This window comes from Sprattus sprattus, assembly GCF_963457725.1.
Source record: "Sprattus sprattus genome assembly, chromosome: 10".
In the NCBI taxonomy this organism is placed as follows: Eukaryota; Metazoa; Chordata; class Actinopteri; order Clupeiformes; family Clupeidae; genus Sprattus; species Sprattus sprattus.
This window is the reverse complement of record NC_137908.1, coordinates 12,917,398-12,930,926: the sequence shown is the minus strand read 5'-3', so window position 1 is coordinate 12,930,926 and position 13,529 is coordinate 12,917,398. Positions and strand designations below refer to the sequence as shown.

The 13,529-nt window shown below is 45.5% G+C and overlaps 2 protein-coding genes across 2 annotated transcripts; both read left to right on the top strand.

The window, feature by feature from the left end:
• The first annotated feature begins 15 nt into the window (after window positions 1-15).
• ccdc51 (coiled-coil domain containing 51) lies at window positions 16-2,710 on the top strand. Its single transcript, XM_080846640.1, has 4 exons — window positions 16-130; window positions 737-1,099; window positions 1,277-1,441; window positions 1,784-2,710. The coding sequence occupies exons 2-4, from the start codon at window positions 782-784 to the stop codon at window positions 2,615-2,617; spliced, it is 1,317 nt and encodes a 438-aa protein (XP_080702766.1). The 5' UTR covers window positions 16-130; window positions 737-781; the 3' UTR covers window positions 2,618-2,710.
• A 1,289-nt stretch (window positions 2,711-3,999) lies between these two features.
• Window positions 4,000-12,479, top strand: mcm2 (minichromosome maintenance complex component 2; the record flags this gene model as incomplete). Its single annotated transcript, XM_080846049.1, has 16 exons — window positions 4,000-4,005; window positions 4,743-4,912; window positions 5,194-5,363; window positions 5,761-6,027; window positions 6,291-6,510; window positions 7,028-7,235; window positions 7,477-7,611; window positions 7,939-8,130; window positions 8,602-8,695; window positions 9,149-9,399; window positions 9,722-9,848; window positions 10,115-10,227; window positions 10,703-10,945; window positions 11,203-11,385; window positions 11,762-11,917; window positions 12,369-12,479. 16 exons carry the CDS (start codon window positions 4,000-4,002, stop codon window positions 12,477-12,479), a joined length of 2,646 nt encoding a protein of 881 aa, XP_080702175.1.
• Window positions 12,480-13,529: the final 1,050 nt, after the last annotated feature.

Sequence of the window (13,529 nt, the reverse complement as noted above, 5' to 3'; positions counted from 1 at the left end):
CAGAGTGCCTGAATCAAATTTTGGAGGTTAGTCTACTCTGTTGTGTCTGTACTCTGTAACCATATAAAATCCTGATAATTAAGGGTTTTTTGAATGAATTAATTGTGAAACAGCACGCGTCTTACAGTTGGTACGTATGCGTTGATTTGTAAACAAATGAAAGTAATATGTTTACAGCCAATGAAGATGACTTTTGACAAGGGTTCCCTTCAGGAAACAGTACGCTAGTGGGCTAGCTAGCAAGTAAGAACTTGCTGGGCAACTGTGCCGGTGTTCAGTAGTATCACATTTTGATTGTAGAAATACGTCAGTCTAAGTCTGATGTGCTGAAAAATGAATGAAACACCTGTCACCACCTAATGTCCTAACAATCGCAACAGTATTTCCCGAGTCAAAGGATCTTACTTGTTTTCTAGTGATCGTAAAAGTATATGACTTGACAGCATAATTGTTAACCATTTGAGGTTCGACTTGAACATCAGTCTCCCTGTTGTCAAGTGGCGAATGGAATAGAAGGTGTTGAACTTCTTTTTTCAGCTCTTAAAATAAAATGTTAAAAAACATTAGTGTTCCCTACAAGTACAAATTGGTAACAGTTATTCAGTTGATACGTCATATATTAGGGGTAAACTATCACTTTGACAGCATTATGATGTTCAATTTATCCTTTTCCAACATAAAGTCAAACATCAACAATGTCAGTTTAATGTGTAGTCTTCTGTCTTCTCTGATTTAGGCTGGTGGATGTGCCTGTGTGCCTCGGCTTATAGCTAGCTGCTCAATGAGGTACAGGCTGACCTGCGTTCCACGGACCATTGGCACATATGTAAATCTGCACCATGGCAGCTGCCGTCTCAGGCAAGATGTGTTCATCTGCAGGGCATACTGTTTGCATCAGAAGCCACAAAATGGCCCTTCCAAGATGGAGTCTGTTCGACAGCACACACTTGCCACCTTGAAGAGCCTGACAGAACTTGGGCATCGATGGGGCCAAAATTCAATGCAAAAAGCTACAGCAACTGCAAACTACTGGTGGGAGAGATATGAAGAATTTGTTGGCCTAAACGAGGTCCGGGATGCACAGTTAAAGGTTACAGAAGTAAGTTCTGATAAAGCTTTACACCTTGAACTTAAATTTACGTCACCATAATAGTGTAGAATGTATAACTTACTGAACAGACTGGACTGAAAGTCTAGTGTATTAATGTTGCATTCAGGTTTTCTTCGTTGACTTTTTTATTTTCACTGATCCTAATTAACTAAATGTCTTGTTTAGGCAGAACAGTCCTTTATGGTTGCCAGAGGCATGGTTCGCGAGGCTCATATAAGCTTGGAGGCGATTCAGGTACGACTGAAAGAGGTCAGAGACCGGCTGGACCGGGTGTCTCGAGAGGAAGTGCACTATTTGGAACTGGCAACCCTAGAACACAAGCTACTTCAGGTAGGACCATTCTGACTGCAATGTAATGACAGTGACTGATTAACGGTCATGGTTAGTATGTCATTCTTCTGATTGTATGATAACATTTACTACATGAAGGTCATGTGTAAATGTGAGTATTTGTATACAGCAAAATACATAATTTTGAATACATTTCTTTGCTTTAGATGCTCTAAGAGGTTTAGCATAATGCCATGTCTATATCTTTCACATGTGTAGGACATGCAACCCTATATGCAGACATTGCAATTGATATTCTTACATATAGTCTAGCTAATAATATACTCAGCTGAAAGCTTGAAGTTGAAATCTGAGTCACTGTCTTCCCCCTATCATATACAGGAGGAGCGACGATTACGGACAGCCTATGAGGGCGCAGAGGGGGCAGAGCGAGAGAGGTTCGCCCTCTTCTCGGCCGGCGTGCGTGCGAGTCACGACAAAGAGCGAACCCGGGCTGAGCGCACCAAGAACTGGTCCATTATCGGCTCGATACTGGGCGCGGTGATTGGTGTCATGGGGTCCACCTACATCAACAGGGTACGCCTGCAGGAGCTGAAGAGCCTCCTGGAAGAGGCTCAAAAGGGTCCAGCCAGCTTACAGGAAGTCATCAGGGACCAGGCCAGCCTACACAAGTCCTTAGAGGAGGAGCTGCAGAGCCTTATCGCCAGTCTCAAAACCATGCTGACAGACCTGGTCGAGAGGGCCAGAAAACCCCAGCCTTCCCCAGTGCCAGCACCCGCTCTACCTCCACCTCCACCTCAGCCTCAGCCCCAACCACCTGCTCCTCTCGTGGCCCGTCCAGTTGAACCCAGTGCCTCAGAGGCTGCCCTCAAAGAGGTTCTGCTCTACTCCCAGAACAGCCAGGTCCTGCTGGAGGGTGTCAAAGCTCAGCTGGAGCAGCTGGGTCAGAGTGTGGGGAGCGTTGCAGCCGAGCTGCAGGAGGTGCGGAAGGCCATCGAGACGCTGCCTCCTCCCCCTGTGGTGGAGAGGCCGGTGATTCAGGCCAAGGAGCACATGCTGGTCTGCGACACAGAGAGCGTCATGCAAGGCCTAGACCAGGCCCAGAGGAGACTGGAGATCCAGATCAACAGAGCGACCCTGTACAACTCTGTGTTGACATACACCGCGTTTGCACTGACTGTTCCTGCTCTCTACTTTATCTTCAGAAGCACTTAAATGTTCATTTGTGCGGGCCAAATATGTGTATATAATTAAAGACAAAAGGCAAGACAAAAACACTGAACATTCTGTAGTTATAATAATGTTGAACGTTGCTTAGGATGGTCAGGGAATCATGCACTGATATATATTGTAATTAGAGATATTAAAATATCAACCTAATCAATTGATGTGAATATTTGTTATTTGTTTTGTCTGTTTTGTTTTACATAGGGTACTGCCTTTGACAGTTTAGTTTTATCACTGTCACAGCATGACCTTCACTTCGCTGTATCAATCAACAGGACCAAGACCAACCAATCAGTCCCAGTGATTGGGTATTTCACAGCACTTTGAATATTCAAGCACCCAACCATCAGGCTATATGTCATCAGAAGCTTATCTATTATCAGCAATTAACAATGTGGAAACTAAATGAGATTTAATACTTATAGTGCACTGTAATGAATCTCCACAAAACATAAACGATAAACACACAAAGCCCTATAGCAGTTACAGTGCAACAAAGCCTGCACTCCCCTGTAAAAATGTCTCTTTAACAGCTTCTGCCATGCGGATGCTTGTCTGGAACACTGTAGGGACCAACACTCAGGGGCAAAGTATAATTTTGTGTCAGTTATGGATTCCTCAGGCATGAGCACCTGGGCTGGAGAATACCTTGTGGTCCCTTACATATTGAGTTGGGGTCTCCCATCCCATCGCCCCCAAAGCCCCAAGTATGTAGGCTGCCCCAGTCTGAATATTTCATATCTGTAATATAATTTGTTTTGCAGGCTAGGGTCAAACCCAAGATACCTTACCCAATTCTAGGGTCTCTGGGTCTGGTTCCTGAAAGCCATGATTCGCATGGGCATGGTCCAAATAATAACATGTAAAAAAACAACATGACAAGGAAGAGATTGTGAATCGCGTTGAGGCTTTTAGTGTTTCTTTTTTTTCAAGGAGGAACATATTCCTTAATTAATTTAGATTACATCGACATGCAAACCATCTGCTATAAATGTTGATTTTAACCTAGTATGGAAAATAAGAAGGTATCACTAGGATTAATGCTATATTTATTTTTATTTCTGTTGTAAATTAAATGTTATATATTTATAAAGTAAATAGATTCAATATTCCTAAAGTGTGGAAATAGGTGGGATGATCAACTTTTTAACGTGCCCAACAGTGGCGCGAATCTACCATCTACGCTCTGTTGGTGGAGTTAGGGTCCAGCCCCCTGGATTAATGGACCAATCACTGTAGTAGAAAACTGGTTTTGATTACATATTCATGATTTTTCGCGCGCTTTGGCATCACGTGGACAATTCGCGCGAAAAGTTAGTTCTTGCAGCAGAAGGACATCGGAACAGAAGTGCCCATAATTACGGGAAAGAATGGCGGTACGTATTTCTCAATTTAATGTTAATGGAATATATCAATACTTGATACTCAGAAGCAGTTGTTGACACATAAAATGTCTCACAGTATCGGTCTTTTTTTACTGAATTTTCACACAGCAACGTTACGGTTAAAGCATGCCGATTGTTAATCTTCCGAGCAGTTTAATACAAAGGTTAAAATGAATGATATGTACGTTGATTGTAGTATTATCAATACCTCATATTCCTTTGTCATGTAAAGCCTGTGTCATGTAAGTTGTATTAAGTCGGGGATTCAACTGATGCCGAGTTAAAGACGTAGAGTTTCGGTCGTCGATTGGGGCCGAGCAAAGCCTAAACTACAAAAGTTAACTGACGAGACTTACGGAATTTATGATCAGAATTAGGCTACGCCGTACATATATTCTTTGCTTCTCGACTTTTATGGCTTGAACTGACATTCGATACAAAATGTTCAGTGTATCCTTAGCCATCATGAACGATTTGGCTAGTGATGGCTAGCACGTTTCCTTTGTTTGGGTACTTAACGTCAGCCTAGTTGGCTAACATGCTTTGTCAGTGTGAGGTTCTCTAGCTGACAGTAACGTCAACATAACACGTTACTCTAACTTGACATCAAGTCGTAATGCATTAAGAAACGTATCAATAGGTATTTCACCTTGCATCATGGAGGATTGCATATCGTTTGATGAACACATTGCTCACTCGGCATTCCAATTGTGTTGTTGTATTGCCAGGATTCATCAGAGTCGTACCACATGGCTACCAGCCCCACTCGCGGACTCACGTCTAGCCCGGGCAGGGACCTGCCTCCGTTTGAGGACGAGTCCGAGGGGATCCTCGGAGAGACACTGCCTGACGAGGAGGACGGAGATGGGGAGGAGCTGATTGGAGATGGGATGGAAAGGTAGGTTGTGAACTCTGACTTATTTAAAGTAACTTTATAGCGTGTCAGTTTGGATATGTTGACCAACTGATTTTCATTGAAAATGTTTTATGATTATGTCTGTCCTATCTCAACCTTCTACACTACACTTTGGGTATATGTCAGTGTTAGACAGATGTGTAAAATTGAACACCTCTACCTTCAAGATTGGCACCATTTGATCATGACATGGATATTTGGAGTCAGTGCTTTGTAGTAATGTTTGGGGGTTGGCTGCTTACTGACTGGACTTTTTCGCCCAGGGACTACCGGGTGATCCCAGAGCTGGACCGCTACGAGGCGGAGGGGCTGGATGAGGATGAGGACCTGTCGGAGCTGTCCCCTGGGGCCCGAGCCTCTGCAGAGGAGGCCATGAGGCGCAGGGACCGGGAGCAGGGAGCAGGTGGCCGCATGAGGATGGACCTGCTCTACGGTAAGTGGCTCTACCTAAAGGCCCCTCTGCTCCTGGTACCACAACACAACGTGTAGAATAGTGTGTATAGAATGAAGTCTAGAGCTACAACGGTGTATTACTGGGGCTTGATGATGCATGTAGATATTGGAGAATTTAAAATAGTGTATATGGTATGGAAATCATGAATGAATAAATTACCTGAAGTAAAAATCAGTCTGGTACAGCAGTGCATTGATGTAAATAAATGCCGAAGTTGGAGATCTTCTTGAGTTACATTTAGAATTGTATAGAAAAAGAAACGCCTGTAGAATACTCACCACTCCCCTCTGACCTGGGTATGTATTAATTGAGCACTGCAGATTTAATTTCTGGGCCTGTTACAGTCACTAAACATGGTCCTCATATCTCCTCACAGACAGTGAAGATGAGGATGAGGAGCGCCCGGCGAGGAAGAGGCGCCTGGCCGAGCGGGCAGCGGAGGGTGCCGGGGAGGGCGAGGATGAGGAGATGATCGAGAGCATCGAGAACCTGGAGGACATGAAGGGTCACACGGTGCGCGAGTGGGTTTCCATGGCAGCACCACGCCTGGAGATCTACCACCGCTTCAAGAACTTCCTGCGCACTCACGTCGACGAGCACGGACACAACGTCTTTAAGGAGAGGATCAGCGACATGTGCAAAGGTACATTCATGTCTGAAAAGTTTTGAAACTGGAAGATAGTGTAGTCACCGAATGATTTGTTTGCAGCCACTTTTTTTCAAATGGCATTCGGCATATATTTATGGTATTGGCATTCGGCATATATTTATGGTATTTACCAGATGTATTTGTCCAAAGTGATTTGTATATTTTTCATTGTGAAATGTTATATTTTCACCTATGTATCTTATTAACATTTATAGTGTTTGTAGTGATGACTCATTCATTCCTCTGAACCGTTGCAGAAAACAAGGAGAGTTTGCTGGTGAACTACGAAGACTTGGCGTCCCGAGAGCATGTGCTGGCTTACTTCCTGCCTGAGGCGCCTACAGAGATGCTGAAGATTTTTGACGAGGCGGCCAAGGAGGTGGTGTTGGCCATGTACCCCAAGTACGAGCGCATCGCCCACGAGATCCACGTGCGCATTGGCAACCTGCCTCTGGTTGAGGAGCTCCGCTCTCTCAGGTACATGCACACCTGTGAGGCCCTAAAACGTCTCATACGCAGGCACATGAACACTTTTGACAGAACTTGGTGTAATGCGCCATCAAGGTGCAATGTGCACAGTGTACCTGCCTATGTCCCTATGGAGGTTATAACGCATATGTCCACAAGGGGGCGATGCTGATCACATCTGCATCAGGCATCATGCTGTTTGCTGCTACAGCGCCTCTTGCTGCAGAGCTTGGACAGCATCACTTGCCTTTGTTGCACATGTTTTCTGGTGACGCAAGGCAGTGAGGCGTGAAATTGAGAGCACAAGTCAATGCATCTGTGTGGATGCACTCTGCCCGAACATGTGTATCTTTAAAATGACGAGTTTTGTATTGACATCATCACCTTCACAGACATGAATGGTAGCAACTTGCATGAGTGTTTCTATATGAGTCTCCAGAGTGAATTTTACAGAACTGCCCTCTCATATGTACACATTTCTCTTCCATCCTCCATCGTCTCTACCGTCTTCCTCCTCCCTCTGCAGGCAGCTGCACCTGAACCAGCTGATCCGCACCAGCGGCGTGGTGACCTGCTGCACCGGTGTGCTCCCCCAGCTGGGCATGGTCAAGTACAACTGTAACAAATGTAACTTCGTCCTGGGGCCCTTCTTCCAGTCCCAGAACCAGGAGGTCAAGCCAGGCTCCTGCCCAGAGTGTCAGTCCCTCGGGCCCTTTGACATCAACATGGAGCAGGTCTGTTTGGGGTTATCAGTGGGTAGAGGATGTGAAATGATTCACATTGCTTTTAATGAGATTGTGGAAAATTTTCGTATATGTTTTAGTGTATGGACGTTGTTGGTAATATGCACAAGTCTGTATAAAAGCATATACTGCAATATCAATATTAGTTGTATTTTCTGTGGTATCTTTAATCCCTTTTTATTGAAAGTAAAGTGTTTTTCAGACGTTAACTGTATGTGTTTCGTCTCTGTAGACGGTGTATCAGAACTACCAGCGTATTACCATCCAGGAAAGTCCAGGGAAGGTGGCCGCAGGTCGTCTGCCTCGCTCCAAAGACGCCATCCTACTGTCTGACCTGGTGGACAGCTGCAGGCCGGGAGACGAGATCGTAAGTCTCACTGTTCACACACCCAGTGTAAATATGATGTCAGAGAAGAGGTTATGGTATGATGCATGTGATATAGAACAGACGTCTGAATAAAAAGAAACGTCTGCCTTTTTATAAGGCATGGTATTTACACTTCAAATACTGACCTTCTCACAGAGATCAACACTGCAGTTGAATCAGTATCAGTTGATGCTTTGACGTCGTTGACATTTTGAGTTGGTGTTTTCATCTTTTTGTGGACGATTCCCTCCGAGGCTCAGTGTTTGCTCAGCACGTTTTTGAGGATGGTACGTTCAAGGTGCCTTTCTGTGTCTTCTCTTGTCACAGGAGCTGACAGGGATCTACCACAACAACTACGACGGATCCCTGAACATGGCAAACGGCTTCCCCGTGTTCGCCACCGTCATCATGGCCAACCACATCGCCTGCAAGGACGCACGCGTGGCCGCAGCTGAGCTCACGGACGAGGACGTCAAGGCCATTGTGGCTTTGTCCAAGGATGAGCGCATCGGAGAGAGGGTGAGACTGCATTCAAATACACAATGCAGATCAGAAACAAAAGTATCCCCTCATAATGTAGCTGAAGACTAACAGCATTTCTCAAGGGGCAGCGAGCAGCCCTGGAGATGGATTAAAAAGGGATGTGTGTACAGTTATTTTGTCATGGCCATTGTAGGGGAGGGAGGGAGGATTTAAAATAATAGCCTCTATTCATTTTATGATTTTCATTGCACAACAATGCCTTTGGGCAGCGCACTCCAGTAATGGCACCCCCGATCTGAGTCTGGCCTGATGTCGATGTCTTTTAAGGATGACTCTTGCCCTTTAAAATGTCCTTAAGCACAGGGCTTGGGAGGCCTTATGGTAGGTAGTATGGTGTGCTTAGGTAGATGTAGATGGAGGCTTGGTGTAGGACTGTTTCAAAGTGCTGTAAAAATGCAGAAATTGTACTGCCTCATCTCATTGTTTTTTTCCCCTCCTCTCCTGTAGATCTTTGCCAGCATCGGCCCCTCTATATACGGACACGAGGACATTAAGAGAGGCCTCGCTCTGGCCCTGTTTGGAGGAGAGCCAAAAAATCCAGGTGGGCAAATTTAAAATGCCATAGCCCCCCCCCCTTTTTTGTGTCTCGCTCTCTCTCTGTCTCCCCCTCTCTGTGTCCCTCTACCATGCCTTAGAACACTGTCTCTGTTCTCATCCCTGTAAGACCAGCAGGAGTTATTAATAGGCTCTCTTCACCTTCTGGGAACTGCCTCAGAGGCTGAAGGGCTTTGTGTGTAACTCAGAGAAGGCAAGCTGCCTCGCTCAAGTGTGGTAAAAATCAGTTTTTAAAGATCTTGTGACAGATCGAGGGGGGCATCTGCTTTTGGGGTTATTCTGGTCAGGCTGTTGGTCCAAAAAAGGTCAGGGCCAGGAACATTCCAGACTCGCCTGCTATCAGGGGGGAAAAATCCGTCTGCATTTGTCTGACGACTGGCAGACAGACCCATCTTGCCAACCTTTAAGCATTTCCCTGTATTGGTATATGTGCACTCAGGTGGCAAACACAAGGTGCGTGGCGACATCAACGTCCTGCTGTGTGGAGACCCCGGCACAGCCAAGTCCCAGTTCCTCAAGTACGTGGAGAAGGTGTCCAGCCGAGCAGTCTTCACCACCGGCCAGGGAGCCTCCGCCGTGGGTCTGACGGCCTACGTACAGCGCCACCCGGTCACCCGGGAGTGGACCCTGGAGGCCGGGGCTCTGGTGCTGGCCGACCGAGGGGTGTGCCTGATCGACGAGTTTGACAAGGTGAGACCCTAACCTGAGATCACTCTCTGACTAAGAAGGTTATGGCATCACAGAAATTGAGGATATGGAGTAATCACACTGGCATTGAGGAGGTGGTTCACAGCACACACATGCAATAAAATCCCTCAGAGATGCTGAATTAGACATTCAGAAGCGGTATTAGTAGTACAGCATGCATTTAAATGGACTTATTTGAGTTAAAGCTGTGCTGAATGTAGCTATACTAGCATGGCTCTATGATGGTCTGTGTTGATTTTCAGGCTGTTACAGTGTACATCTCTAAAGCTTGCTTTTTGTGTGTGTGCCTGTTCAATTCGTTCAGATGAATGATCAGGACAGGACCAGTATCCATGAGGCCATGGAGCAGCAGAGTATCTCCATCTCCAAAGCCGGCATCGTCACATCTCTGCAGGCTCGCTGCACCATCATCGCTGCCTCCAACCCTATCGGTTAGTCACAGCAGGCCCACATTAATACTTACAATCCTGTCGGTGCCTGTGAGATTAGTGATGTTAATGCCCTCACCTCATTGAAAATGAATTAAGCCCAGTAATGAATTGGCCTAGAACTGGTTCTTAAGGATATATTTTGTTGGGCTGGATTTGAAACCATTCTAGATGTCGTTTCAGGGATTTTTGGGTAAATTACAAAACACAGTTGTGTACTTTTGACATCCTTGTTTCTGATTTAAACTTTTTTACCTTCTCCTCTGCAGGTGGGCGGTATGACCCCTCTCTGACCTTCTCAGAGAACGTGGACCTCACAGAACCCATCGTCTCCCGTTTTGACATCCTGTGTGTTGTTAGAGACACGGTGGATCCAGTTCAGGTGAGACCGACATGTCAGCCAAGTCGAGTTTACCCAGGGCTTGTCTTTGTTTCTCATGGTCATGTTGAGAGAGAGAGAGAGAGAGAGAGAGAGAGGATTACGCCCTCCTCCTGCAACGCTGCAAGTCAAGTTCCACTGTGTTACACAGTCTGTTTTTTTTTTGCTATAAACACCGCAAATTTCGAGGCAAAAACACTTGGGGCTAGGCTTAAAATATTTGGGCCTATGACCCCATGCGATCGGACCCAACAAGGCAACTGTTACTAGGGTGTAGTTTACTGGTGGGAACACGCTGGTTTACAGTCTTATGACTACTTAAGCTTATTCAATTCTCTGTAAGGGGCTATGAGCAGTGCTTTCTGAAAAGTGCTGCAGAAAAAAGTCTTAATATTACTTAAATGATCTATACGGTAGTGATATTAGAGGATATAAGACTCTGACTCTAGCCCATCCCCTCTGCTTCATTTTGCCTCAGGATGAGATGCTGGCGCGGTTTGTGGTGGGCTCTCACATAAAGCACCACCCCAGTAATAAAGATGGAGGAATGGCCAGCCTGGAGGAGATGGTGCTGCCCAACACCTCGGACGTGCCACCCATCCCACAGGAGCTGCTCAGGAAGTACCTCCTCTACTCCAAGGAGCGCGTGCACCCCAAACTCAACCAGATGGACCAGGACAAGGTGGCCCGCATCTACAGCGAACTCCGCAAGGAGTCAATGGTATGGAGACTCAACCCGCCTTTCCTTTTCACTTTGATCTGTTCAGGAGTTCATAGTACCCATGGTTTCTTTCCCCTCTACAATATTTAAGACTCTTTACAAAAGCTCAACACAGTAAAAGACTTTAATAAATTGTTATATATAAAGTTTAATATCAACACAGGTCTTACATTTCTTCATACGCCAATGGATGTGAGTGTATGTTCCTTTCCTCCTTTTATCCTGAACACCCTCCTCCTCCTTCTCCTCTTCCTCAGGCCACTGGTAGCATTCCTATCACAGTGCGTCACATCGAGTCAATGATCCGCATGGCGGAGGCCCACGCCCGCATGCACCTGCGCGACTACGTGCTGGAGGACGACGTGAACATGGCCATCCGCGTCATGCTGGAGAGCTTCATCGACACGCAGAAGTTCAGCATCATGAGGAGCATGAGAAAGGTGGGCCGCTAAGACGCGCGTCACTCTTGCGAGGAACCACCAAGGGCACAGAAACCTTAATTTGTGGACTGTTCTGCGTCATGAAGTCACTTCATGGAACCTTTAGCATATACATAAATCTGCAGTCATCGAGCAGGTTTCTTTCAATGTGTTTTCAAGGGGTCTGGAAAATAGTGTGTTACAGTGTTCTGCCTGTATAGTGTAATAAGTTACTTTTACTCTTGATTTCATGAACTTCCGTATTTTAATGTACCCTGTTTCCCCACAGTTCTATAAGCCATTAGGGTTTAGTTGGACAGGCATGGAGAACTGATTACTACTTAATGATGAGACTTCTACATTGTGTTGACCCTGTCTCATCTCCCTCTGTTGACAGACATTTTCGCGCTACCTGGCCTTCAAGCGGGACAACAACGAGCTGCTGCTCTTCGTCCTCAAGCAGCTGGTGGCTGAGCAGGTGTCGTATCAGCGCAACCGCTACGGAGCCCAGCAGGACACGATCGAGATCCCAGAGAAAGACCTGCTGGACAAAGTAAGTCTACGCCGAAAACCATGGGCGTCGTTAAACCTGGACATCTGGGGCTAAAGCCCTGGTTGTTCTTTGAATAAGCCAGGCTCTCAAATTCCCATAACATGCAAACGTACTCAGATAGCCAGTTATTTATGGTTAGTTTTGATCTTTTGGGCAAGGTAACCCCCGCACTTAAGCCCACCACATACAAAAGTATTCAGATGGCCAATTAATTAAGGTCGGCCCTTACCCTACCCTGCTGGACAAAGTAACCCTACACAAACCTATCCAGAAAGCCCTTCTAAAGTGTTCACCGTCAAGTCAGTACCACACACATTGGCTGACGTGAATGTTGTCTTCATTGTTGTCTCCAGTGGTAAAGTGTAATGCCTGAGACGAGGCCTTTAGCCTTGACTAATCTTTGTGGATGATGGATCGTCTAACTTCTGTTGTATTCTCTGACCCGGTTTAGGCCAGACAGATCAACATCCACAACATGGCTGCCTTCTACGACAGCGAACTCTTCAGAGGCAACAAGTTCTCCCACGACACCAAGAAGAAGCTGATCGTTCAACAGTTCTAAACGGCCACCCCAGAGAGATTTGGGATGTGTATATTTTTGTATATCGCCACCTGCTGGTGTGAGAATGCTCTAGCACTGATATGGACAGAACGCCTCATAAAGAAAGGCGAAATTCTCGCATACCCGAAATGATCATTCATCATGACTGGAGAGAAGAGAAGAGACGAGGAGCTGTTTTTGAAGCCTTATGTACTTGTTTATGCAAATGTTGTGTTAATGAATTGATGTAAAACAAAAAAAATTGTAAAGAAATTTAAAAAAAAGCATTATATAAAAAATACCTCTAGTGGAAATTGCATATAGATGCCTTACTTAAATATAGAAGTGTTTTGGCCAATTCCTGGTCAAATAAAGAAATGACACCAAGCAGGCCTTTACTGTTTTAGGAGCTGTGTGGCAGAATTGTTCTGGAAAAGTGTGTATGGAACACAAGTAGCTTTTTTTTTTCTAACTGTTGTGTCAGAATGGTGTACTTTCTCTGTCCCACAGTTTTGGGAGGTCTCCAAACATCCCAATAGCACTTATTGACATCCCATAGACTTTTAACAACACATAGCCGTTCAAAATATTTCTTTCACTGTGGCAGGGCTTATGGTCAGGTCTAAAATAGACCTAACAGTTAATTCCCTGTAGAAAAAACAGCTAATTAAATGTCATTAGCATGTGGCTGTAGCTGATCAGAGAAAACCTTCGATATACTATCCGAGTCCTCCTAAACTGGTCACAACTACTCATCACTGTTACCTTTTCAATCATTTGAGCACCGTGAGCTGTTCTTTTATATGAATGTAAAACATTCTGGAGCTTCTACTTTGGTGTTCTGACCAACGAGACACCAGTCATAGTGATCTGCCTCTGTTGCAGTCGCGCAGCCCGTATCTAGGACCCTGAATCGTTTTCTAGTGCGTTGCAGTGTGCCGTCTGCAGACACTGCGCAAGGATTGAATTATACTCCAGACCTATTCTGTCACATCCTTGGCGTTTTAGAGAAGCCTTCGCCCGAACTTGAGGGACATTGATGATGACTCGGTGTTTTCTTCCTAACCCAAT